This window comes from Alosa alosa, chromosome 6 (genome assembly GCF_017589495.1).
Source record: "Alosa alosa isolate M-15738 ecotype Scorff River chromosome 6, AALO_Geno_1.1, whole genome shotgun sequence".
Taxonomy (NCBI): Eukaryota; Metazoa; Chordata; class Actinopteri; order Clupeiformes; family Clupeidae; genus Alosa; species Alosa alosa.
The window spans coordinates 17,818,326-17,844,286 of NC_063194.1; the positions used below are offsets into that span (position 1 = coordinate 17,818,326).

Here is a 25,961-nt window from a genome sequence, read left to right on the forward strand (position 1 = left end):
TGTCGTCTGCTATTACACAAAGAAAAGAAGACACAATTAATTGGGATGAAGTTTATGTATTGTAAGTATAAAAATGGTTCAGTGTGTTTACATTTGACAGTCTTTGTCTGTATAGAATAATAAGTTATTTACACAAATCTCATTCTTTGAAACAGTTTTAAAACAAATTAAAATGTTAGAATGTAAGAAAAGTACATATTTATAGAAAGTACAATATTTCCATGTGATAAAATTACCAAAAAAACTGACAAGAGAATTCACAAACATTCTGTTGATCATAGTCCTGTTTCGTTTTACTTGCAGTGTGTGGTACTATGATATTTGTTTATAAATTTATATTTATATTTACATGTTTTGTGTTATTCAATACAACAGTCACAAGAGACATGTCTTAGATCACAAGTCTACATGAAGGTGAACATGAAGGAGGTTAACTAACTGAAAGCTTTGGTCTGGCCCTCAAGAAAAAAGAGAAGGCAGAGCTACTTACAGAGTTATTCATATAGTGTATTTCTGGATATGAAACAAAATTACATACAAACATATTGAATGAAATATCACATGACACAACAAGGTAAAAAAATCTTGACATAATAAACACAGTTTTTACTGCAAATTTGCAAAATTCAAACTGGCATCCTCTGGAGATACTTGCTAGCTATTGGCTACTGGGAGAATGCCTTGAAATATTTTTGAATGTCTCCAGGGTCAAGGCAAATAAATGTCTTTGAAAACAACATTACAGATATAGGTATTCTGTGCAATTTTTATGAAACTATAGTCTGGGCTGTTTTATGATGAATTACAATTACAAACAATTATAATCACACTGCTGCTTATTAAAAATAAGTCACTTATAAGTGATGCTGAAAAGCTTTACATTAATTAATAGCAAAAGCAGACATTTTTATTGTGTTCTCATAACAAATATATTAACAGTTTGTAAAACAACCCATGAGAAATCGGGCCACAAAAATGGGATACCCAGTGACTTTATAGAGTGAATATACTCAACCTGTCTGCAAGCTGGAGATAAGTGTCAGAGAAAAGTCTGATATCAACTCTCTTCTCTTATTCCACATCCTACAGTAATGCTTATTTGTCTGATGTGTGTAATTGTATTATAAAGAACACGGACAATTTTAACAATGACAACAAAAATTATGCCTAAAACAACATTTGACATTGACATTTACATGGTTATTAAATAATAATGACTAAATTCATGATCACAGTAATAGCTGCATGAGCAGCTCTCACACTATACCAAAATGGCACATTCACATTATGGCAAAATTCATTATTTCAATAGCTGGGTTTCCATTAAACTTCTTAATGCACATTTTGACCATTCAAAGAAGTAGTTCTGATTGGAAGCACTCGAAATTTGCTTAAGATCTTTTCATGCGAATAGACATTTGATACACAAAAGTGAGTGGATAAACGCTCGATTTGTTCAAGTAATAATGTGACTAAGTTTGGTGGAAACGTATTCACATAAATTAGCATTTGATACAGTTTTAAAATGCGTTTCCATAAACATTGCCCAAATGACCTTTCATTTTTAATTTGCATTAATAACAGATGGAAATGCATACAGATGCACATTTTCTTTAACTGAATTGTGCACATAAGCAAATGAGCTGAATGGACACCCAGTTATTGATTCCTCTGCCTTTTTATCTATTGTCTGTTGTTTGTCTGTTGTTTGTGTCTGTTGTTTGTGTGTCCGCTTCAGCTTCAATACTAGATGTGCATATGGCAGGTGCACATCAACAGAAAAAAAGCTCATAATGTCCTCTTCTTTTAGTGGAAATCCACTTCTGCCCTTCCCTGAAAGCTTATGTTTGGTGTTTCGAAGCTGCAGAGTCCATGAGGTCAGCCCTCAGGAGCCCATTGGCTGCCCCCATAAGTGGCCAGTGTTTGTGGAGGGGCAGCTCATTTTTATACTCGTTGGTGTAGATGACCCTGGGCTTGTGTTTCTGCTCTGCATCCGCGATCTGGCTGGAGCTCATGGGGCTGTAGTCCATGGACACTCCTGAGTCAGCCACGGCCATGTAGGTGTAGCTGGGGCCGTGTGGCGGCCAGGTCTGGTTGGGGTACTCCAAGCTGGACTGTGCAGACAGTCGGCCCGAGCCGGAGCTCTGCTGCAGGGAGCCCAGGTCAGAGTGAGATGTGGACGACCTGGTTCCTGTCCCTGCGAATAGAGTCTGCAGAGGTATGGACTCCTCCAGGATCTCCTCCAGGCCACCCCCTTCCTTTCCTGGCGTCTCCTCTTCTTCCTCGGGCTTCTGCGAGTTGTTGAGGGAGATGTAGGCGTCCTGGGACTCCAGGAGAGAGGACTGGGAGAGGGGGGCCGGGTGTTGATGCAGGTTCCGAAGGTGCTCCAGCATCCAAGCCTCATGCTGCAGCTCAGCCCACCTTACCGGAGAGTCTCTCTCCACCTCATGCTCGCCCACCTCCAGTCGCCTGGCTCCATCAGCCTCTGCGCCCTGAGTGTCCTTGGGAGGTGAAACGCGACTGGCCGGGGTCGGTCTGACGGTGACCTCCGAGAGCACCTCCAGCGGAGCCACAGGCTCCTCCATGTAGTAGTGGACTGGGATCCACCTCATACTGCCAGTGCTTTGGTTCATCCATTCCTGTACAGACAAGACAAGTATTACTCTATGTGTCCGTACATCAGGGCTCGAATTACGTGGGAGCCAGAGGGACCCGAGCTCCCATAGAGTGAGGACTGGCTCCCATGAAAGCAACAAAGTCAAAAATCTAAGGGGGTCTCTCATATCTGAAGGTGTCTGGCATTGTAATTTAATCTTAAACAACCGGGCCATTATCCATTCCCAGCGATCTCTTACCATTAAAGACGTTAAATTAAAAAATATGCTACTACGGGACGTAGACCTACACTACGCTCTTGAACGCAGCATGACACTTCACCACCACACCACTAGACTATATGAGCAAACCGTATCGATTTGACAGCACTCGCAAATCTGAAGAAGTCACCCTGCTTTGATGTGAGTGTTTTGTCTATTTGCATAGGCGTTCATTGGGCTAGCCTACGTGGTTTGATACGTGCTGAAAAGTCCTGTTTGGTGTTGAACTTGCGCTTCACCTATTCTATGTTGATTGACAAAGGCATAAATGATGGCCCATAATGCAGCCTACAATGATTGTGTTGTCTAATGATCTAGCTATCCTCTGCCATTCAGAGCTCCGGAAAGTTCCCAGCTATTTTGAAACACCTGTTAGCAATCTCTGATGTCGGAATATTCAATGGCTACCCGAAAATATCTCAGTGCAAACTCCAAAATTGTTCGTCTATTAATTTTCTACGGTTCAACACATTAGCCTACTAGAACATAGTTTGGCTGGCTTTATTCATTTCTGCCAGTTAGTGCTTTTTCCCCTGTGTATAGGTTACACTACATGCATTATTGTGTTTGACACTGAGGATAGCCTATCTGAGACGGGGGTCTGGTTTAAATGAGTTACGTTGTGAAATTGAGAATGGCACAGACTAAATCGTTTAGTCTATTTCTTTGTATTGTGAAATTGAAATGAGATATGGACTATTATAATCAATAATATGTTGAAATTAATTAAAAGTAATCAATTTCTATGAAAAATCTATATGTCTGTGTGTGCGTGTGGTAAAGCCTAGGCCTACCGTATGATATATATATAAAAAAAGCCACTTGCGCCTAGGTTATTTCATTGTATCGCCTTGTTAGGCTATACGCGGGGTGTGCCAACTTTTTATGAGATAGAGAGACCCCCTTAAAGACAAAAAGATAATTCGAGCCCTGCCTTACATGCACCCTGTTTATGTGTTTTCAAGTTGCATCACTACTGCACAGTGGAGTTGTATAGTATAGAATTGGCATATAAGGTCTGCAATACCTGGAAATCCCCTTTGTAGACAGTGAAGAGATCAGGGAATTTGCTTTCAGGGCTTGGAATGGTGGGCCACAAGACCTTTGAAAGGAACCTAAGGGCAAAGGCATATCAGTGGAAATCCTTAAATGCTGGTCTAACATTGAATATATTCATACTGTTTATTTATGCATATAATGAGTTGTAAAACTTGACTGACTTGCGATGGTTCAAGAAGATGGTCAAAGAGAGCAGAAGGAAGATGAAGGAGATTATGAGGCTCATTGATAATATGAGGGGGTCCGTCTCTGTCATAAAACAAAAACAGTTTACAGGTGTTAAAACATGTACGTCACAGAAGTCATGAAGATGTCACATGATTATTATGTAGCAATGACAGCTGTCTGTCTGTGGAACTTAAGTCCTGATAATAATACTGGTCTACTCCAGTATGTCTCAAGAACTAAACAGAGGACTGAAAGACAGAAGAGGGACTAAACAAACAAAAAAGTTGCAATCACCATTGGGTATCCTAATCGTCACTGGATCTGACCAGGCACTCCACCAGCCATTGAAGCCTGAGCTCTGAGGCCGAGCGCGGGCCCTCACCGAGTAATTGGCACCTGGCAGCAGGTTTTGGAGGAGCAGGTCTGTTTTGCTGCGCACCACGTCACGCTGTGAGAGGGTGGAAATTGAGACCGTTAGGGTGCTTTCCTTTGCATGCTGTTATTTGTATAAGTATTGATAAGAAGACAACACTGGTTTCATGTTGTCTGTCTAACTTGGCAAGAAAGAATGATTGTTGGGATCTCTGCAAAACATGACAAGAAGTCATTGCCCACCCAATGATGTGATACATTTCTACACCCAATTATATACATAAAAAATGTCTTCAACAAACTCCATTAAGCTTTCCACAAAAAAACGTGTGTATTTTTTAAAGACCATTGATCCTAGGAGCAAAGTGACTCACCTTTCCCATCTGGCTTCCTCTAACAGCATAGCTAATCTCGTACTGCAGGTCTCCATCAATGAAGACTGGTTGCACCCAGTTCACCTTCAGCTGGCCTGGCTTTGCTGTTGTTCTCAGTGTCAGGTTGCCTGGAGGATCTAGTAAGACTGAACCACACATAGTGGGGAAGGGAAGTCAAGTGCAGTACCAAAGTGCCCCAAACCTCACCAAAATCAGCCATAAAGTGGCATTACTAACCCCCAACACAGAATAACTAACAGGGCATTTAATTTAGCATTTGTTACAAAGACCTTGTGGAAGTTAGTTATTCAAATAGTTATTTGAAAATATGACCAGGGGACTTACTGATGTGATCATTGAAGACGGTGCGGTTGTGGATTAGTTGCTCACCACGCAGCACTTCTATGGAGAGTGGAACGTATAGTGTAGCTTGAAAATTATCACAAGAATAGAATGTCCTCCCGCCACCAATAGAGAAGACTGTAACAGGACAGACTGCAGCGCCACAGTATCTGTGGAAGACATGACCGCCATAGTCAAAATGCAGCTTGCTGGCAAACTGCCATATCGCCAAATTGGCTCATGCCAAAACTCTTACTCCATCAAGACATTCTCTAATCTCATTTATGCATTAACAGGGAATAGGGACAGTTGCATCCAAACTGGAATATAGGACATTCAAATAGGATGCTGTAAAGTCACTTACGGGTATGTATATCTGAATGTATACTGATCTGCGGTCCCATTGTCCTCATCCCTCTCTTCCCAAAAGCAAAAGATTTGAACTGTCCCATTCAGGAAACATTTAGGATCATCTTTCTCATACTGAAGCAACATGTTCACTGCAAAAAGAGATATTATGTCAAGTAACCCCATTGTAGTGCTATTTAAGTTTCATTAAAGCAGCACATTTTTACTTTGTCTTTAAAGCCTTCAAGAAAATATATGTGAGTGCATAGTGTAAGACACTGAAAGCTGATAACATTGTCTCTACATTAAGGAAATAACAAAAACAAGCAGGAGCTGCTGTTGGAAGTGAGTTCTACTGGTAAAAGGCCTACCTTTCACTTCAAGTTCCTTTGAGACCTCCGCAATTGAGTCTTTGGAGATGCAGAGGAGAAAACAAAACGCCAACACCCTTGCTAGGCTGACATTTGTCATTTTTTGATCATCTGTTTGAACGAAAATTGAATTGCATTTTTTTGGGGTGTATAATTTAGTGCCTTTATTCCCCAGGTTACGTCTGTCGTCTGTGGTTGTCCACAGCGTTACCATAAGATAGCCCCCCATGGACTTCGCAACACCGTCACACACGCCTGCATCGAAGGAGATAAGCAAGAGCTTACAAGCTGTTTACCTGTTTTCTTACATTTCTTACATCGTAGGCGGGACCTTGAAAAGTTATGTCGTTTCACACTTGTGTGGGAGGAGCCACTGTGCTCAATAATTTCATTGATTATTGACAATCCTTCTTTGCCTTGACTGTTATGTAACATGGAGAAAATATATCTTAACAATAACATTCTAAACATGATTATACCAGTTTATGTCTAGGTATGGAAACACTAAAGGCACATTTCAACTAATTGAATAACTCAGAAACTGCAGGTGGATTAGCCTAACCAGTAGAATGTTGGATCATGCGCAATCCACGAGGGCACCTTCCACGAAGATTGGGAGCTGGTGAGCGCGGAGTAAACGGTCTTTTATCAGGCGAGCGCAACCCACTGTTTTTAAGCTCAACCTGCGTTATCAGCAGTGCACGTGGTCATGTCTCTGGGTGTCAGATAAGCCGAATGTTGCGACCCAAAGCAACCCGCCTTCTACAGCCCCAGGGGAAAAAACAATATTGTTTGGCATCATCCTGTCCGTTAATCTGCCACAAACTGACCAGCTAGAGCACTAATTTACTTAACTGGATACCAACATTGATCTTGACGAGGGGTGTTTTGGAAGTCTACAGACATTTGTCTCCATAAATAATTCAATACAACATACTCCAACAGTCAGTTAGCCTTCTGCTGGGTAACAGGAAAGCACATGAGGGGGACAATGGGTTGGAGAATGGAGTGTGGTTTTCGAGGTGGTTACAAACAAGGATGTGGTATGTCCAGCTATAAATTAGGCAACATGCCATCAAATAAAAACGTCATGTATGTGTGTGTTTGTAATAACATGATAATTTACAGAGACAAACAAAACAATTCCCTTTTACAATACTTATTATTTTTATTTATGTAAACAAATGTGTCAATACATTTCAATTGGCAAAGATTTTTCTACACTTTTTTAAAAAGACATGGATTCCCAAATCTCATCCCATCTCACAAAATACAAGGAAATAAACAGTACTTTTCTGCCACTTCTGCCAGTACTTTTCTGCAAACCACTGTATGAGACTGAATGTGACATACGCAAATGCATTACAACAAAAGTAAAAACGTTTAACAAATCTCAAATTTGTGTCAGAATCTGACCGCAACAAGTAGACTGATTTGAATCAACATTGTTACATTTACATTTGTCTAAACAGTTGCTGTGTGGGGTAAATATAACACGTAAATATGTAGGCATGTGCCTTTAGCTTCCACCCCCTAGAAGGCATTAATGCTATGTGAAAGAGATCCAGTGTGTATCTTTAAACTTCAGTGTATTACTAAAACGAACAAGCATTTGAGCTAAACACACAAGAGTGCAATAGTGTCCCACCAACAACACACAGAAACATGTTCCACATGCCTCGCACAATCTGTGAGTTAAAAACCGTCATAAAGCAATGGATCTTTGGCACCACACACATAGGACAAGGAAACACATTTGCTGCTCTTCCTGGAACAAGAAAAAGTTACCAAGTAAATATGTAGTGTTAATTCAGTGTGTACTGATTAGTGTCCGTGGAACAGCAAAAGAAAGTTGTCTGTGTTCTATTATTTTTTTGTGTTATGTCATAATTCTTGTGTTATGTATTTTCTGATTGCCTCGAAATTCAAGAGGGTCATAGCCAATACAGGGCTACTTAAACAGGGTAACTGATTGGTGAGCACACCTCCCTTCTGAAGAGTGTGAGGTACAGTCATCACTATCACTGGGTCTACGGACTGTGTGAACCCTGGTGTTAAGAGAGAAGCTTAAGGACACATACAATTTACACATGAAATTCAGGACACACTTGCATGTGTCTTCAGCTTTTAGAACTCCATCTAACAAAATCAAGATATGGTTTAAAAAAAAGAGATGAATATAAAGAAGTCATCTTAAGCCTAATTAACACCAAAGATTTGTGACGAGATGAGCTGCAACATTCTATAAACCAGCAACTTGCTGCAATGTTCTATAACCTTGCAACTGCGACTAGACACGGTAAATGCTTTGCGACGGCTTTCAACAGCTGGCAACGACGTGCAACGTTTAATTCTCACCTCTGCAACGGTTTCGTTTCGTCACGAATCTTTGGTGTAAATTGGGCTTAAGGTAGTATGCAGTCATACATATTCCACTACTAAGATTATACACACAACAACAAGGTGACATTCCACATCCACTGAGATGAAACCACTAAAAAGAATTGTGCATCTTCATTATGATTGAATTGCAGTCCATCGATGTACAGTTAGCTATCTCACAGATATCATGCACAGCAATAGATATTTCTGTGCCAATTGCAATCTTGTTAAAGAATGCAAACAACGGTGAGGTTATTATCTATCTTCCTTTTGTAACCATGTGGGGTGCGTATTTCAGATATGACACAAGGTAAGGGACAGAGTTGGGAGAGGCCAAAACGAACACCACGGAGCGAGAGAAACTGAGGTGGTGCAGAGCAGATAGGGACACGCAGACACAATGCAGCACATGGCTGAGATAAAAGCATACCACAATGACTCCTCCAAAACTGAAGTGACTGACTTGGGACTAGAGTGCCTATTCGAGGGGCATAACATGTTCTATGGCGCTGGAGGTTTCTCTCCATTGTACTGAAATACTTGACATTGGCACTTGGAAACAAGAACTTTGTTTAAACTCATTTTTGAGTTTTGAGTAAACTCAATTTGCTTTGCCACTGATTTCCCAGCCCAATGGCACCCTTCTGTCAATGAACAAGCATTTCATTTTAAGACAGAGACTATATTTCACTCTCTACCTCTCCCTTTCTCCTATGATATCGATGTGTCTAGTAGATTGCTGTGGCAAGTGTAATGTGTAAATAGACCTTTAATGCGAACATTCATTAAAACTGACAATGTGAGCAACGCATGGGTCACAGAACTAGTAGTGTCCCAACTGTTTGTAAATGGGCTTGAATATCAGGCAGATATATCATCTAAATTTTGGTGGACAAATGGCACGCTGTAGGAGCACTGGAGTACCGGCCAATCCCTGCAGGGGGGGCTGAAGACGGCTTGGGCACGGGGTAAAGCGTTGTGGTGGTGAACTTTGTAAGTGTGTGTAAGCCATCACTATGCTTCTGTTTCAGTGTTTTTTGACGGAGAGGCCTTGTAAAAGGCCAGTAACAAAAGACACAGGGGTGAGTATGTGAGTGTGTGCTTTTCCTTCATTTTTACCCAACCAAGAGTACTTATGTTGGGTGTGGGTAAAGTTATGTTTGCATTTATGAGGGAATGAGTATCTTTTTAAGGAGATCTCCCACCATGATTATAGTGATTTTGAGTATATCAACAGATTGTGTTTGTACTGTACACAAATAAGCAGCCTGTCACTCAGAAACGATGGGGATTGGGGTAAAGAGTGGGGGTCTGTGTATGGATGTGGAGTGGGTCTGACACACAGATCAGCAGGCACAGGTGCCCTGGCTCTCGGAGGGGGTCTCATGGAGGCTGGTGTCGTGGTGGTTGTTGGGTTGCGCCCTCTCGCCCTCGATGCTCTCGTTCATCTTTTCGCAGATCACATCCACCAGGCGCTCAAACACCTGCTTCACGTTGATGTTGTCCTTGGCACTGGCCTCGAAGAACTGGAATCCTAGAGAAAGGAGGAGAGGTGACGATGGCCGACAGACAGACAGAGAAAGAAACACAGACCGACCGAGATGCAAATGAGAAATGCAAGGAGGAAGACTTAACATTGGTGGTAGTTCTGGCAGAGCTCAGTGCATTAATGTTACTTAATACCACTGTTGCCACACTTGTGTTATGTTAATTACACTTTGAGGTGTAGCAGCCACTACACTTAACGTTTGAGGTGGTAATGTAGACATACATGTACGTTTTGCTACCCAACAGGTGTGTCATTATCCCTTACTCAACTAACAATGACTATGGCGTAATTGCGAGACCAATGTTTACCTAGCTCATCAGCCAGTCGCTGGCTGTCTTCTGTGGGGATTAGGCGGTCATCCTCCAGGTCACATTTATTCCCCACCAGGATCACTTGGGCATTGTCCCACGAGTACGTCTTAATCTGGGTAGCCCTGTGGGAGAGAGCCCTCGCTGTCAAACACACCTACACACACAAACACCTCCGACTGTGGCAAGGATACAATGACTGGTCTATTGAGTAGAACCTTAAATACCGGTAGTTGGGTTATGATCATTAAATTGGGCTTTTCCTGTTTTTCCAAAAAAATGATCAAAAATCAACTTGCTTGTGTGGGGAGATGGAGATGACCAATGACCCCCCCCCCCCACTCACCAGTCCTGCACGGCGCTGAAGGACTCCTGGTTGGTGATGTCATACATGAGCAGGAAGCCCATGGCTCCTCTGTAGTAGGCCGTGGTGATGGTGCGATACCTCTCTTGTCCTGCTGTGTCCTGTTAAGATGGACGCATACACAGAGCCACATTAAGCATAATGTTACGCGCCATTAGGCAATGACAAGTAACAGGAAAAATGTGGTCACAGCAGCAGACATTTAATAAAACCACATTGGAGCAGTATGTTCCATACTGAATTTAACACAATTCTAAGTATGCCCTATTACTGATAAAAGAAAAAAAAATCAAGCAGGTGATCGGAATGTCGTCAAGGCAACCCTCCTTTGCTAACAAATGTCTCCTGGTTACCTGGTCTAGGCCCATCATTTGCATTGAGGGCCTTGACATCAGTGAATGAGCAGGGGAGAGGAGGGTTACCCAGGTAACAGCTGGGCCACTAGAACCAATGAATGTCCCATTAGTGCTTTGAGAGACTGCGGATGTCAGGAGCTGGCCGCTACACAGAGGCAGCTCCTTCAGAGATGAATATGAAAACCAAGTGGCTCTGACATTTGTGTGAGTGTGTGTGTGTGTGTGAATGTATTTACACAATAGCATGTGCCTCATGAGTAACCGTGTGTGCTTTATACTGTATGATTAGGCACAGGTGACACATCAGAATTTATAATGAAAGCCGATTCAATATTCCTGTTCAGAGGCTGAGAGCAATTCATATTGAATACACTGGAGGACTAAAAGGAATGCACTTTTCAGCCAAAAGGAAGAAGCCTAATTACCATCTGCCTGATCCTGATAATCATCAGCTACATGCGCTGTATGTCCACCAACATTACCCTGGTGCAGAGCAGGAAATGACTGGGTGTTGTCATAACAAAGAGGAGAATGAGTGGAGTGTCATAGTAAATGTGTGTCAGTGTAAGTGGTGGTTTCACTTGAATATACTGTGACATACAGTACCATGCCAAAATTGGTACTGTATGTCAGTGTAAAATACTGTACACTATTGATTATATTATTGACAACCATGGTAAATGGATTAGTAGTAAAAGTAAAAATGTAGTAGTAAAAATGTTTAACTGTTTGGATGAATCCATCAACCCCATTGTGAAGGCTCACCACCAATACATGGCTGGGAGGCACACAAACCCCTCGCACACACACACACCAGGTGTCGGGGACGAGGTGTGTCACTACTCTACAGATGACACTTTCATACACTGTTTGCTTTACACACACACACACTCATTTGTTATTGATTTACTCTGAGGGTCAACTACATTTACAATTTTTGGACACAGAGCACTAAATAGAAATATTCACATGTATAATAGCTATATGTGAAAGTTTAGAGGTTGGAAGCAGGCTAAATCATCTGAGTGATAACGCTTAGTCCTGAGTCCTCATCCCAACCACATGCATGCACACACGCACACAGACACACACACAAAGTTAATTATTAACTGACATTAGCTAGCTCAGTTAGTCCTGACTCCTGGTTTGACCTAAGGCTTCCATGCCCCAGGGGGTATCTGGGCCAAATGAGATGATTTATTTTTGCCACTGCACTGATGCTATACTCCTCTTCGTTTCCCATGACAACATCTAATATTTGGAGAGGATTAATATCTTAATCATATTTTGCTCTTTTTGATTCATGATCTTGATAAAGCACTGCTGGGTGTGACAACAGACTATTCAACCTACTGAATCATAGAAGCTACTGACACCTATGCTTATATCCTTTACTTATCCATGACTTTTTAAGCATCAAATGGACAAGTTGGCACCTACATTAGCTTCGGAAAAACGTTTAAGTAGACTGGCAGATTTTATGTTCTCTAGACCTCCTGGCTCAGGAGTTATTTTGCACATTGCTGACACAAGGGCAAGATCCTAAAACAATTGAGGCCCATTACCAGGAAATGGAAAGTGAAGTGTCAAACTAACACATCAGATGCACAGTAGATCAAATACACTTCACAGCTCTGCAGCAGCCGAGAGGCTGCGAGGACAACAACTTCCTCTTTTTTGCCTGTGAACTGTACCGCACCGTGACATGTGGCTTGTGTACCTAATTATTCAGAATGATGGTGTAGTGCCCAGTGAAATTGTGCGTATTGTGAAATTAGACAGCTGCCTGTCTACGCCTCCCTCACATCAGGAACAAGGAACACTGCGATGCCTATGGCATGAGAAGAGTGTGGGAATGGGGCTGGAGCCAAATACAACATAGAGAGAGTTGACAAGTTGTAAAAACTGAGATAGATGTGATCCTGAAAGTTGTTAATATATAGGTGAGAAGAACCACAAAGACAGCTATAATATCTCCAAGCAGTACTCCTTACTGACTACACAGACTACATTTTCTGTCCTGTGTATGAATTAAATTAGATAAATGAAGATTCAACCTACATCCTGTTCAGTTAGGACAGCATCCACAGATTTTTACTAATTACTTCACACTTCATATTTTAAACTGCTGCTGAGTAGTTTGACTGAGGTGACTTTTCCTACTAGTTTCACCCTGCTCAAAAGACCTGCAGGCTTCCTCATTCCACCCCAGGAAGATTTGCTTCTAGGTTGCTAGATCTAGTAGCTGTTGGGAAACTCAATCTTGCCTCAGAGGTCAACGTACACTACTGTTTTGTGTAGTTTTGTTGTGTAGTGTGTGTGTGGTAGGTTAGGGGTCCATCTGCAAACACACAGTCTGTGGAAGTCTACGCGTACTCTAACTCACCCAGATCTGCAGCTTGATCCTCTTGTTGTTGCGGAACACGGTCTTGACCTTGAAGTCGATGCCCACTGTGCTGACGAAGGCCGAGGTGAAGGAGTCGTCGGCATAGCGGAACAGGAAGCTGGTCTTGCCCACGCTGCTGTTGCCGATGATCAGCAGCTTGAACATGTAGTCGAAGTTCTGGTCGGCCGCATCCTTCTGCGATGGCTGCTGCACGCGGGAGTCATTCACTGACGCCATCTAATGGAAAGGGACAGTTAAGTGCTATGAGCTTTTGTCCAGGCAGTCTGGAGGCAACACTGGCTGGACATACACCAATACAAATGTGACTATTTCCACTGAGTGGAGCAAAATGAAAAACACACCATAATCAAATGCCGATGCCCTTAGGACCTTTAAATGCTTCCTCTGGACTGGAAATGGGTACCTGACAAAAATACAAATACTATCAAAACCTTGACCAACTAAGGATATTGACTCTATAATAATATATTATAGACTCGAGTTTCACAGATGTAGCATGTAGATGAAGGATTATGTAATGCTTGTATGTAAAAGATATGCGATAGCAAAAAGTGTATACACTTGTCAAACAAGCTCTGCTTCACCCGATTTCATCCCTACAATGTTTGAAATTATAACTATGCAGGAAATAAAGACCATTTCCTGGTCACAGTATAAAGAGAAAGGAATTTACATCCAAAAAATAAGAAATACAGTAATATTCTAACAACTAATCACATCTGGGGTGGGTTTCCCTTGTATGTACTAGTGAGGATTCATTTCATTTAAAAAAAAACTGTTTGGATAGAAAAGGATTGAATTACTAATCAATGAATGTTTGATAGCAACAATGACTGGCCTTTAAAGTTCACACTGTCAGGCTCTTGCCTCATCATCTGCCGTGTGGTGTCACATTACACTCTGAATAGAGTAGACCCTCCAGCATCACCCACGTCCCAGAGGTGAGATGCTGACAGGCACAGCGCCCAGGAGAAAAGAACGGACTGAGAGAAAAAAATGATCAGGAGAAAGGGAGGGGGAAAAGAGAGCCCCGATGGGGGAATAAAAGGGAAGATATACAGGGAGAGTGAGACAGCGATGGGGAGTGGCACAGAGCAAATTAGACAGACAGACAGAAAGAGAGGGAGAGAGAAAGAGACTGCCCTACTGATGGCAGCTGATCAATCACAGGCACACGGCAGCACTTCCCTTTAAAAGGGAAGAGATGCGTCACCATGGATACCGGCCTGGAACAAAGGCCCCAAACCCATTAGAGCGTTGTGCCTGTATGCCAAACAGGGCTCACCTCCAGAGCAGCAGCTATTACGCACAACACAAGGAGGCAATTGCTATTGTCCAGGAGAGAAGCCCTTGTTTAACTACTTTCTCTTCAGATGTATGTGTGTTTGTGTGTTTGACTGGGTATGTCCATGCTATATCTAAAACAAAACAAGAGAAAATCAACACCCAGCTTGTTAAAAGAGTTATATACGAGATTAAAGAGTTAGCAGTACATCAGCAGTATTTTGAGTTCTGGAAGGCTGAGGGTCCTTCCTTCCATGAGCCTTTGGAGTAAGAGAGGCCCTGTAAATCAGCTTTCATCCAGTGACAAGCCACTGATGGCAAACAGGACTGGATCAAATCAGTAACAGAACCACAAGGCCAGGCCCTTAGGCACCGAGGTGAATACGGCATCAAAGATTTGCCCAAATGGCTTCTGTTTTAACTGCGGTTGGAACATTATGTTGTTCTCTTCTGTCTCACCAGAAAAACTTAAGCCTTCTGCAAAGCCCAGTCACATGTCTGACGTGTGCAGACTGCAGCTATTACAGAATGCTCTGGGGTGTATCAACGTGAGTTAAAACACATAGCCCACTGAACTTTTAAAAAAATCAGTGAAATTACTTTAATACCTTGCCTTTTCTTTAGGTGTTTGGTGGAACAACCTGGCCATTACATGTTACTCCTCCACTAGACCAAACAGATGGCATATGTCTTGTGAAAATTAAAATCATAAAAAGAACCATAAAACCCTGTTTTAATTAGGCGCTCCCTATTTGCAGCTGAGAGAAGCTCTGCCCACCAGCTGCCCTGTATGCCATTCTCAGCAGCCCAAACAAGCAGGCCAGGAAGAACAGGAGTCTATAGATACCAAACCTGTCCACAGAGTAGAAATGTACTCTAAGAGCTTTTTGAGCCATCTGCACAGCACACGTTACATTGCTTTGGCACCAGGCTCTCATTCAGACACTAACTAAATTGAGGGAGCGAAATGTTATAATTCTTGGTTGCTGGAAAATCGTTATTAGCTCAAGGGAAAGCTGACTCACATGCACACTGCTTGTTACCTAAAGTCACCGCTAGAATATCATTACTATTGATCGGATTTGTTGTGGCACTGTTCTGTTCTTTGTTATGGAAAGAGGGTTGATGACACGAAGCTAATGTAGAAAATAAGGAATGCTGGTAGGCTAGCCTACGTTTTTTTATAAACTGTAAACCCTGTTAGTTACAAACACAATGCTATGGAAAACAAGATATTAGGCCCATTGGCCAAGTAGCAAATATCTTTAATCTAGTCAGTCACTGACCACTAAAAAGGACCGAAGTATAGGCCTACCACAAAAGTCGAATTAACTGATAGGACATGGAACATTCAAGGAAGTTGCCAACGGCACTGTCAGGCTTTTCCAACTTAATTTCCACAGCATAGCTCTAAGTGGCAACTGCCGATCATCCATCAATTTCACCTGACACACGCACCTCGATTTGAAAAGCGTTTGTAAGCTTCAGGCGCACGCACCATATGGACAACATTTTCCTAGTCTTTTCAGGAAGACCATAGAATTCTCAAAAATATAAACACGCCCAGTGACCAACAATGCACAAAGATTTCGATTGAACACAAATACAAACTAGACTAAAAGTGCAGGAAAATACGGAAATAAGCCACCAACCTTAAATGCAACAGTTCTTTTATCGTGTCCGGTCCCTTCTTCGACGACCAGTCTATTTCCGACAGAAGAAAAAAAAACTTTTTACTATTGTTGTAGGCTATTCTACGATTTGCTTTAGCAGCGCCGTCCAACAACGGACTTGAACACTGCTCCCGGATCTTGTCTGTGTACTAAGGAGTAGCCAGTTTGAGAGAAAACAGAGCAGTTCCCTTGTTGCCCGGGACTCAGTTTGTGAATGCTTTGCTGGCCCTCTCTTGGAAGGTGTTTCAATGACGCGGTTGCGCGCGGCTAGGAATACATATACGCACGCACGCAGAATAAACCTGTTCCTCGTTCTTTTTTGTCTTGTAGGATACCAGTCCGAATAATATCTGTTTTTTTTTTACTTAAAAGATGTGTCCCAACACTTATTTTTAATGCCCTTTTAATATGAAATACAGTATTTCCGCCTATGAAGCATGTACATTTAGCTGTCGGCTAAAGTCTGTTAACATTTCTTTGTCACAAAACCATGGACACTTCCGCAGAACAATCTATCTTGACTTTGTTCATTGTATTCTAGCAACAGGATTTTTTTTCTTTTTTAAGGAAGCAGTGTGTTGTGACTTATTTGTAAAGAATGCAGGTCCAGCTCCTTAAAGTGTCCCTCCCTCTTTTAAAAGGAAGAAACTTCTGGAATTTATATACCATAAGTGACAATGGGTGACAAAAAACAAAACTAGGGTAGGTGGTAAACCCGTTATAGAACTGCACTGAAAAGAGCCACACAATGTCTTGAATACTTGATTGACCCATATAATCCTGTATGAACTTGGCACAACTCTCACCACTAACCATCAGCAGGGCTACTCCCCCGGTCTTTTGCAGTGACTGATGGATGTGCACTGGGGGGCTGGGGGTATTCAAGTGTGTCTTAATAGTATAACACCTCACAGATCTGTCCTAATTCTTTGGAGTTCTTCAGAAACAGGAGTTTCCTCCACTGCTCTCTTCAACCCTGCTCTTTCATCCTCCAACTGGGTTTCCAGCCAGTTCTTTATTGGCCTGCCTGCTGTGGCTTAATGGAGAGAAGAAAACTGCTGTTGGACCATCCAACCCTGCTCTCAGAAAAGCCTTCAGCATGCCAAATACTCCATTTGTGTACCACTTATTCCATTGAAAGGCTCCCGCATCAAGTAAAAGTTACTGCATAAATACCACCAACTGCCAGGAACCCTTCACCCTGCCTGTTGTCCAGCCAAATGGGTTCAAACAGTGATTTTGTTTTTGATGAGAACAAGTGGTCTCATCAAAATGGTCATTGGCCAGAGCATGCTTTTCAGCTTTGAGAAATGGTAACAGCAATAGGAATAAGTCAAAAAACGTGTTTGAGTCATGAGCAGGATGCATTGCACATATTTTGTTGGATCTCAAATATGTACTTGCACATTAATAGTTTCCAATCAGAAATATTGTTTTGTACAGTATGAAGGATGCAACATATTGTTGTTAAAGCTATACTGCGTTCTTTTGTAGAACTCAACTCAGCCTTTTTAGTATCACAGTATAGTCTACACATATAGCAACAGTGTGAGCAAGGGGCTGAAGAGCTGTTGGTTAGTGGAGACCCAATGAAAGAAAGTAGTTGGCTTCCTCCAAGACTGATTGTTTGTTGAGCTTTAAAACCCATGATTTATTTTTTCAGGACTTTATGTCCATTTATGACAACTAGATGAACTACTAAAGCAACATGAGAAGTATATACATCAAGTGCAAACAAAATATGACCATGCCCACCTCAGCCCCCCTGGTGTGCACATTCTCTCGGCAGTCAAAAATGAATAACCATATATTATGTGCTGGCCCTTTCATAGACTGCCCCCTGGTGCGCTAAGTAACAATGCATCACTGTATTGCCAGCATTTCATAAAACTATGGTATATCCACACAGCCAACGCAGAGCATACATATTTGTTAATATTTTATTGCAAACTCACTTTAACAACTCATCTTGACACTGACTTGTGTTACTCATGAGGAATCCATAATAGGATGTATTAGTCAAAGATTAGTTTCAGGATCAATCTCAAGTAGCCTATAACATGTATACATGCTTATGATGTACAAAACTTCAAAATATAGGAAATAGAAAAAATATTATGAGAAACTTAATGGCTTTATCATGAAGATAAAAGATACATGCTCACTTCACTGGGTTTCTTTTTTTTTACAGCAGTACATTTTTGCAGCTTCAAATACACCAACTATGACTGTGTGTTCATTCACAGCCAATTGATTACCACTCAGAAGTTCACATCTCAAGGATTGTTTGAACGGGGGTAGAAGGAGATCTGTAGCCACGTTAACATGAAAAGTTTTTTTTGTCATTCCGATTAAACTATTCCGATTGAAAAACACGAGGGTTCATATCAAAGATTCTAGAACAGAGCTCTGTTCTAGAATCTTTGGTTCATATGGTCTGGAGGTGCAGCGCCAAATACACCAAGTTGGTAGTAGTACAGACGAAGCCGACCAAATTGCAGAGGTTTGAGAGGCCATGGAAGCGAAAGAAAGTCTTTCTGAGGGCTTGGTACTTGGGATCCTGCTCACGTAGCTTGGTGTAGCCTTCCTTATTGGCGCTCAGGCCAATATCGTTCCCTAGGCCGTGTTCCTGCTCGATGGCCTGCATCTCAAACATGGCCACTGTAGCATCTGGGCCGAACCAGTGTGCGTTCATACCAGCCATGATCAAAGCCACAAAATAAAATGCCATCTGTGGAAGAGGAGGTGTGTGTACAGGTATTTATGGAGTTATGTCATGCAGAGGGTCAGATTCTGAATTATTTATTCAAAGATCCTTCTTAAAGAGCAGCATGCAGTATATTAATTTGCCACCATGCTTACCTGTACCCCTTCATGCCAGTCCAGTAGTTCTCTGGGGTGGTACACTGCATATACTGCTAGGTTTACAAAGCTGCCTCCCAGAAGACAGAAGAAATAGACAGGGAATAACTTACTCTGCACTAGGCCAAAGGTGTGTCGTGTTACCTGAGACACCAATACAAAGCCTGAGGATCAGAGAGAGAGAGAGATGCCACTGTGTTATTAGGAAAACATTACTCACAGACTAAGTAAATGATTTCAAACATCAGGCAATCCTTACCCCCTATGAAAGATACCCACACCTGCATCCCCCAAGTGAAAGAGATCACCAAGAGGTGAAGCACTTTAATAAGGTCTGTGGGATCCCCTTCAGTAGCCATGGCAAACTGGCTGTAAGGAAATTACAATTATTTCAGTGGAACTTATGTCACTGCAACAAGAGGCTGCAAGCTTAGCCTAGGCACTGGCCCATGCCTACTCTCACAGCTATCGTTATTCAGATGCCACTGTGCAACCTTGATAAGATAGTAGGCCTATCTACTCAAATTAGGCCGCCAGTGTCCGCAAACAAATTTCTTCGATTTCAAAGAGACCACTCAATTTTATTGTAATAGGCTACAAGCTCTTCATTATAGTGACAAACGAAAACAATTATTAGGCTACATAAAATAGTTCATCAATATGTAATCAACAACGACCTGTTACACAAGTTACGTTCAAAACTCCTGGTGTGCCTTTATCGTTGATCACAATGATACATTTTGTAGGCTAAAGCCGGTTTTTTGTCTGATTAGCCTACCTTACGTGAATCAAATGAACTGAGCTTGAGCTTGAACTTGGACCTTGGGCAGGCGTCGTCTCGGGTCCGCTTTGGATACTAGAAGCGAATTCGTAATAAGAAAATGTGTTCCTTGTTAAACCACGCCCTCCAAGAGCCAACCGCAAATCACAATTTCCCTTTAGAAACATTCAAGCCAATCATCTTTGAGAACACACAGGTTCCCTTAGAACCTCCCCGTCATTATGACACAACACTTGACTATAGAAATGTATGTTGCATGACAGTTACAATGTAACACCGGCCCCTTTTCATTGTGTTAACGCTTGGTTGAGATAGTCATGGATGAAGAAAGCGGAATGGTAGGCTACAAGTAACATAATGGCTTGGTTCATTATCTAGTTATTTAAAATATCAGGGAAATGAAATGCTTCTCGTTAATTAATCTATTACTCTTTTAGAGTACATCCAAGTCTCTGCAGCCAGCAGCTGAGGGAATGCATAGAACAACAGGTAGATCTATGCCTCTGATTTGTTTAACAGTCATACTTTTTAAGGAACATTTTCACATAGTACATTTAAATTGTGCAGGGGCTCTGGTACGACCGTCTGTCCTTGATGAGATGCAAGCTTTGAGGGCACAAATTAGCACTCAAGCCTGGGTAATCTTTCTCTTGGACTCTCATTGCTCTGAGGTGGTCAATAAGACCTTAAAGTAAAAGAGATAAGACTTTTACATTTAATTTAAAATATCTATAATTAGGCCTATATTGTGTTTTACTTGAGAATTCACTGTGTTATTTTACATGTGTGTTCTCTCCATTATTTTGTCTTTCTTTAGAGTATCGATTCACTGAGCAAAACACTGAGTGCTCTACAGACTGAAAGCAACCAAAATACAGCTGCAATCGCACAAATTCAAGGTTTTTCTCTCTCCCTTATCCCACCCCCCCACACACACATAACCACATCCACACACACACACACACACACACACACACACTAACTGTCTTTTTACAACGTTGGTTGGTGTTTCCTCAGCTGAGTTGTTCAACCTCGCCAAACACCTCTCTGGTCAACGGCTGGAGGAGCGCTTCGAGGCCCTTCACTGTGAGGTGTCCTCCGAGCTCCACTACCTGCGCAGCCTGCTGCTTCCCTCCTCCTCCCCTGGGCCTTCCTCTGTCTGCCTGCCGTCAAGCTCCAAACCATACCCTGTAAACCCCCAGAGCCAGGCTGGTCTCAGCCACCTTGCCCAGGAACTCTATCACAGGTAGGCTGTTTGAGGGGCAAGGATTACACCAATTGAAAATCGATTAGCCTAGCTTAGAAATGTAAATTTTCTAAGCTAGGCTATGAAATGTGAATTTCCCCTAGGGATCAATAAAGTATATCTATCTATCTATCTATCTATCTATCTAGTTTAGGTTGGTCTTGACAATGACGAAGAAGATTATGACGATGATTATGGTGGTGATGATGATGATGACAATTACACAATTACAAGTCACCTTTATACCTATCAACATCCAAATGACAGTTTAGGATCTGAAACCTCTTAAAGGTGAAATCTGGCCGATTTGTACATGGATCTTGATCGCTATACGTCGCCGAATACTATTGATAGGAAAAATAACGACCAAAATCGCTGCTACGGAACTGTAGCTGCAGCTAATGGCCAGTGCTCCCAGCCCACTGAGCTACAGTGCTAGGTCTGGGGGCATCAAACGTGCCTCTTTTTTGACCTCTTAACAAACTCAAAATGTCAGTAAAATTCCTTATGTGACAAAACAATGCATTTTCTACTCATTAGCTGTCTAAATTCAACATTTTTACTGTCACACTCTGCTTGCCTTTTCCTGCAACAACTGAATTCCCACAATAATGCAGCGTGAGCTAGCTTTCAGGAACGTGCAAGCTTAGGCATCATTTGGACTGTTTCCATGTAGTTACATTGTCATTAATATCATAACCATTACAGTGCTTAATTACCTATTTTTAAGAAGAAAATAAACTTAAAGTTCTCATTGCGAAGACAGCATGAGCTTGACAACAGACTGCCTTGGGCTTTCCTGGAAGAGACTGATGGAAACTGAGGTATGTGACAGTACAAACTTTGAATTCAAACGCTTTCTTCACATCTATAATGAGCAGAAAATGCATCGTTTTGTTACGTAAGGACCTTTTAATTACATTTTGAGTCTGTTTAGAGGCAAAAAAGGCATGCTTAGATGATGCCCCCAGACCTAGCATTGTAGCTCAATGGGAGTACTAATCATTACTGCAGCTACTCCATTTGGTCGTTATTTTTCCTATTGACAAGTACTTGGCGACATCTAGCAATCAAGATCCATGTAAAAATCGTCCGGATTTCTCCTTTAATGTGCATCCGGTTTTCACACATCTTTTTCTTCTGGACATGCATGCAGTAGACGGATTCTTTGGGAGCAGATAGGAGAGCTGAGGAAGGAGATGCACGACATCCAGTACCAGCTCAGCAAGTTGGATTTCTCACAAATAGCAGAGCTTTAAACTCCTACACTCTGTACTAGATAACATAGATTTACCTTTAAGCAATGAATGCTTGAGTGGATATGAATTTGTTTTCTGGCTTAACCTGAACTTTCTTTGTGTCCATAATTCAGTCAGCATTGCTTCCCTGATAATAAGGCACATATATGCTATATTAGCTATCACACTATCTCTTTAGCAGAGGTATTGATGAATGTATTTGTGAGTGTTTGGATCTTACCTGGTGTCACCTTTGTGTAGATCATCAAAGAGAGGATGTGCAATGGAAACTGACTGAGAGGTGTTACAATGACAGAGTAAGTTTTATGTCAGCTTAAACCACAGAAGATACAGTACAGCCAAATATATAAAATGCTGAAGTGAAACCTGTCAGTTGGATTCTTTGTGGTCTGGTTTGCAACATAAATATGTCACTATGTGGGTAATGTTTCCTTGATGTGCACTTTGAAGTAATAGTCTCTTGGGTGGCATTTGCAGTGCATGGAGAGTGTGATTAGCTGCTGTATGGAGAAAGATGACACACTGCACAGATCACAGAATGGGTAAAATGCAGCCTATATGAGGCAATGTACTTATGTGGGACAACTTGAATGTTTATGATGTGCTTCAGTTTGTGTTAGTGCTCCATGTTAAAAGCAAAGCTGGAATTAGTATATTATGAGTTACATCTGGTTTATTTCAGGGCTGATATTTCACAACTACAGAAGTCACTTCAGAAGATAACCATATCCAAGGGGAAGGCTCCTATTAAACCTAGTAAGATGTCATGTTTTCAAATGAAAGGGAGTATTCTGCATTGCTGTATAGTTTTGTAATAACATGAGGAAAACTCTTACAAGTCCTCCTTGGTGTGTGCGTGTGTGTGTGTGTGTGTGTGTTCATTAGGACGGGTGTTCAAACCTATAACAACCTCAGACTCCGATGACAGTTCTACTCATCTTGCAGTGATGTCATTGCACATAAAAAAGGAAATGATCCCAACAGCTCGGTAACCACTTTTGGCTGATTCATTGTGTTTGATGAAAAAGCAGATTTTACAACTTAGAGTTGACAACTTAGTTTGTTTCTTTTGCAGCAGGAAATAGAGCGCTGGATTCCACGTATATCACAGGTCCAACTGAAATACTCCAACATAAGAAACATGCAGTAAATATCTGGAGAAAAGATTTTGCCTTTTGATTTGTTCTGAAAGTCATCCGAAATGGATGTGCATGTATTTCTTGGTAAATAATATGTGCATATAATGACCACTAGGTGGCAGTTGGACACCACCTAAGTGAGTCATGTGGCTCAGTGTTTCCCAAACTTTTTTTCTGGGGACCCACTTTTTAAAAATGCCAGACTATCGCGACCCAACTCGTGACTGTGGTAGTTAACAAACTAGATCCTAACGGAAAGCTGTTAGCTTTCCTAAGCTATATAAGGTATAGGGGTATTACACAACATAAATTGTCACTAGGCTATGCTGGCAACCCTGTGGGTCGCGACCCAGTCTTTGGGAACCAATGATAGATGGTAGATTATGGTAGATTACTCACCTGGAGGGTGAAAAGTTGCTAACTTAGGGCGCTTTTTCAAAAACCATAGTTGCTAACTAAGTTAGCTACTTTATTGGTTGCAATGCAATTTCCCATTGCCAACCAACAAAGTTACTAACAGGTTAGCAACAGGTTTTGGGAAATGGACCCCTATACAGAACCCTGGAGGGGTCATTCATTGCAAGATATTTTTTGGTGTAGGCCTATATCCAGAAAACATGCGCTCATCTTACTAAATTGTGTACTTATTTTACTACCGGTAAATTGTGCAGCGTTTTACTAAATAGTGCGCTCATTTTACTAAATTGTGCTCTCAATTTAGTAAATCATGCGCACATTTACTAAAATGTGTGCACGCTTTTCTTTTTGATCAAATGTTTTTTATTTTCCAAATAGATATGTACAATACAAGGTATTAAAGAAAATCTGAGTTAAAGACAGAGAAACCAGTTAACAATACACACACAATTCCTCCCCACCCCACCCCCCCATGGCGACAACCCCACCCAACCCACCCTGGATCTCAGAATATAATACCAACAAAACATAAATAAATAAAAAGACATAATTGAAAATATAATTCAACAACATAAATCATTCTATTTATACATTATGGCTGGTTGTCCTGCACTTTTTCTTTTACGAGAGAGTATGCTACATCCCATGAGTGAATTGTTTTTTGCTGGCTCAATGCATTCGGGCCACTGATCTCTCCATCATGACAATGTCCAGAAAAGAGTTTGTCCATTGATGCCATGGCAAGGTATGAGGTGGCTGCCATCTCAATGCCAGCATTTTCTTAGCTGATGTAAGTCCTGCCCATAGTATGCGCTTTTGTTGCAAAGAAAAGTCCAAGGTGGAGTCATCATTGAGCAGGAGTAAAGGTGGTGAACATGGGATGTTGATCTCGAGCATATCGCACACTGGGGCATTCCCAATACATATGTATAAATGATCCAACAGCATTCAGAGTACAAAAGTCACAATTAGGAGATGCAATAATTTTCATTGCATGTCGTCTCCTGGGGGTCAAATAAAATCTATGAATGAATTTAAAGTGTATGAGTTGATGGTCGGGGTTCTTGGAGGTGTCATGTAGATTTTCCCATACTGTGTCCCAGCAAATATTTTCCTCTACCACAGGGATGAGGTCCCTTTCCCATACACTTTCCACTGGCAATGATGCACGGAGATCAGAAATAAATTTGTAAAGAAAATGTGTGCACGCTTTACTAAATAGTGCGGTCATTTTACTAAATTGTGCTCTCATTTTAAGTTTTGTAAAATGAACATACAATTTTGTAAAACGTGCTCATGATTTATCCTAGTAAATTGTGTGCACAATATAGTAAAATGTGTGCAGAATTGACTAAATTGAGCGCACAATCTAATAAAATGAGACCACATCTAGTAAAATGAGAGCACTATGTAGTAAAATGAGTACACAATATGCAAAATTGTGCACACAATCTAGTAAAATGAAACCACAATTTAGTAAAATGAGCAGACAATTTATTCAAATGAGCGCACATTCTCTCAATATACAAAAACATCTTGCAATGACACCTCCCCAGCTTCATAATTCTGCCTCCTAATTGGCACTTGCCAATGTGTTTGTATATTACATCGGATAGCCATTGAAATCCAATGCTGAGTAAGATGCCTAGTAATCCTCTCTCTTTTTGAAAGTGCTTACTGTGTCTAAAAATAGGCTTTGATTGATCAGAGTGCTGTTTAACTTCTGTGTTTTTGATGTGGTCAACAAATTGTCAATCGTAGGTCAATAAATTTTGCAGTGTCGTGGCATCTTATGTCAGAGCCACAATACCTTAACTGTCACTAAAGATTCAAATCATAGGTGAGGGACTGGTGTTGTTCAATTTACAATAGTTTGAAGTTTTAGCCAATAAATTGGAAATAACTGCATGGCTTGAATGAATCTTAATTCTTGAAATGTGATATAATGTATGAATTTGAAATTGTACAGCTACAAAGTTGAATAAATTTCTATTTTAAGTTTGTAATTTTTAATTTTGAGTATT

At 41.3% G+C, this 25,961-nt stretch overlaps 4 protein-coding genes across 8 annotated transcripts; 1 reads left to right on the plus strand and 3 right to left on the minus strand.

Moving 5' to 3' along the window:
* Window positions 1-36: 36 nt before the first annotated feature.
* epor (erythropoietin receptor) lies at window positions 37-6,530 on the minus strand. Its single transcript, XM_048244832.1, has 8 exons — window positions 5,911-6,530; window positions 5,556-5,691; window positions 5,195-5,361; window positions 4,850-4,995; window positions 4,398-4,551; window positions 4,097-4,184; window positions 3,904-3,991; window positions 37-2,639 (listed from the first exon to the last, which is right to left on the minus strand). The coding sequence occupies exons 1-8, from the start codon at window positions 6,137-6,139 to the stop codon at window positions 1,842-1,844; spliced, it is 1,806 nt and encodes a 601-aa protein (XP_048100789.1). The 5' UTR covers window positions 6,140-6,530; the 3' UTR covers window positions 37-1,841.
* Window positions 6,531-7,058: 528 nt separating this feature from the next.
* Window positions 7,059-17,310, minus strand: rab3db (RAB3D, member RAS oncogene family, b). 2 transcript variants are annotated; one of them, XM_048244835.1, is made up of 6 exons: window positions 16,213-17,310; window positions 13,618-13,679; window positions 13,256-13,492; window positions 10,496-10,614; window positions 10,150-10,274; window positions 7,059-9,826 (listed from the first exon to the last, which is right to left on the minus strand). In XM_048244835.1, exons 2-6 carry the CDS (start codon window positions 13,618-13,620, stop codon window positions 9,639-9,641), a joined length of 672 nt encoding a protein of 223 aa, XP_048100792.1. In that variant the 5' UTR covers window positions 13,621-13,679; window positions 16,213-17,310; the 3' UTR covers window positions 7,059-9,638. The 2 variants fall into 2 exon arrangements, with proteins under 2 accessions (XP_048100792.1, XP_048100793.1); XM_048244836.1 differs by lacking the exon at window positions 13,618-13,679 and having other exon boundaries at window positions 16,213-17,306.
* An 847-nt stretch (window positions 17,311-18,157) lies between these two features.
* tmem205 (transmembrane protein 205) lies at window positions 18,158-19,977 on the minus strand. 2 transcript variants are annotated; one of them, XM_048247073.1, is made up of 4 exons: window positions 19,874-19,977; window positions 19,355-19,464; window positions 19,096-19,259; window positions 18,158-18,964 (listed from the first exon to the last, which is right to left on the minus strand). In XM_048247073.1, exons 2-4 carry the CDS (start codon window positions 19,452-19,454, stop codon window positions 18,662-18,664), a joined length of 567 nt encoding a protein of 188 aa, XP_048103030.1. In that variant the 5' UTR covers window positions 19,455-19,464; window positions 19,874-19,977; the 3' UTR covers window positions 18,158-18,661. The 2 variants fall into 2 exon arrangements, with proteins under 2 accessions (XP_048103030.1, XP_048103031.1); XM_048247074.1 differs by having other exon boundaries at window positions 19,879-19,932.
* An 82-nt stretch (window positions 19,978-20,059) lies between these two features.
* Window positions 20,060-23,694, plus strand: LOC125296915. 3 transcript variants are annotated; one of them, XM_048247072.1, is made up of 11 exons: window positions 20,060-20,214; window positions 20,314-20,365; window positions 20,444-20,514; window positions 20,694-20,775; window positions 20,894-21,122; window positions 22,279-22,346; window positions 22,622-22,677; window positions 22,859-22,923; window positions 23,064-23,137; window positions 23,267-23,369; window positions 23,460-23,694. In XM_048247072.1, exons 1-11 carry the CDS (start codon window positions 20,194-20,196, stop codon window positions 23,464-23,466), a joined length of 828 nt encoding a protein of 275 aa, XP_048103029.1. In that variant the 5' UTR covers window positions 20,060-20,193; the 3' UTR covers window positions 23,467-23,694. The 3 variants fall into 3 exon arrangements, with proteins under 3 accessions (XP_048103029.1, XP_048103028.1, XP_048103026.1); XM_048247071.1 differs by having other exon boundaries at window positions 22,282-22,346; window positions 23,457-23,692; XM_048247069.1 differs by having other exon boundaries at window positions 23,457-23,689.
* Window positions 23,695-25,961: the final 2,267 nt, after the last annotated feature.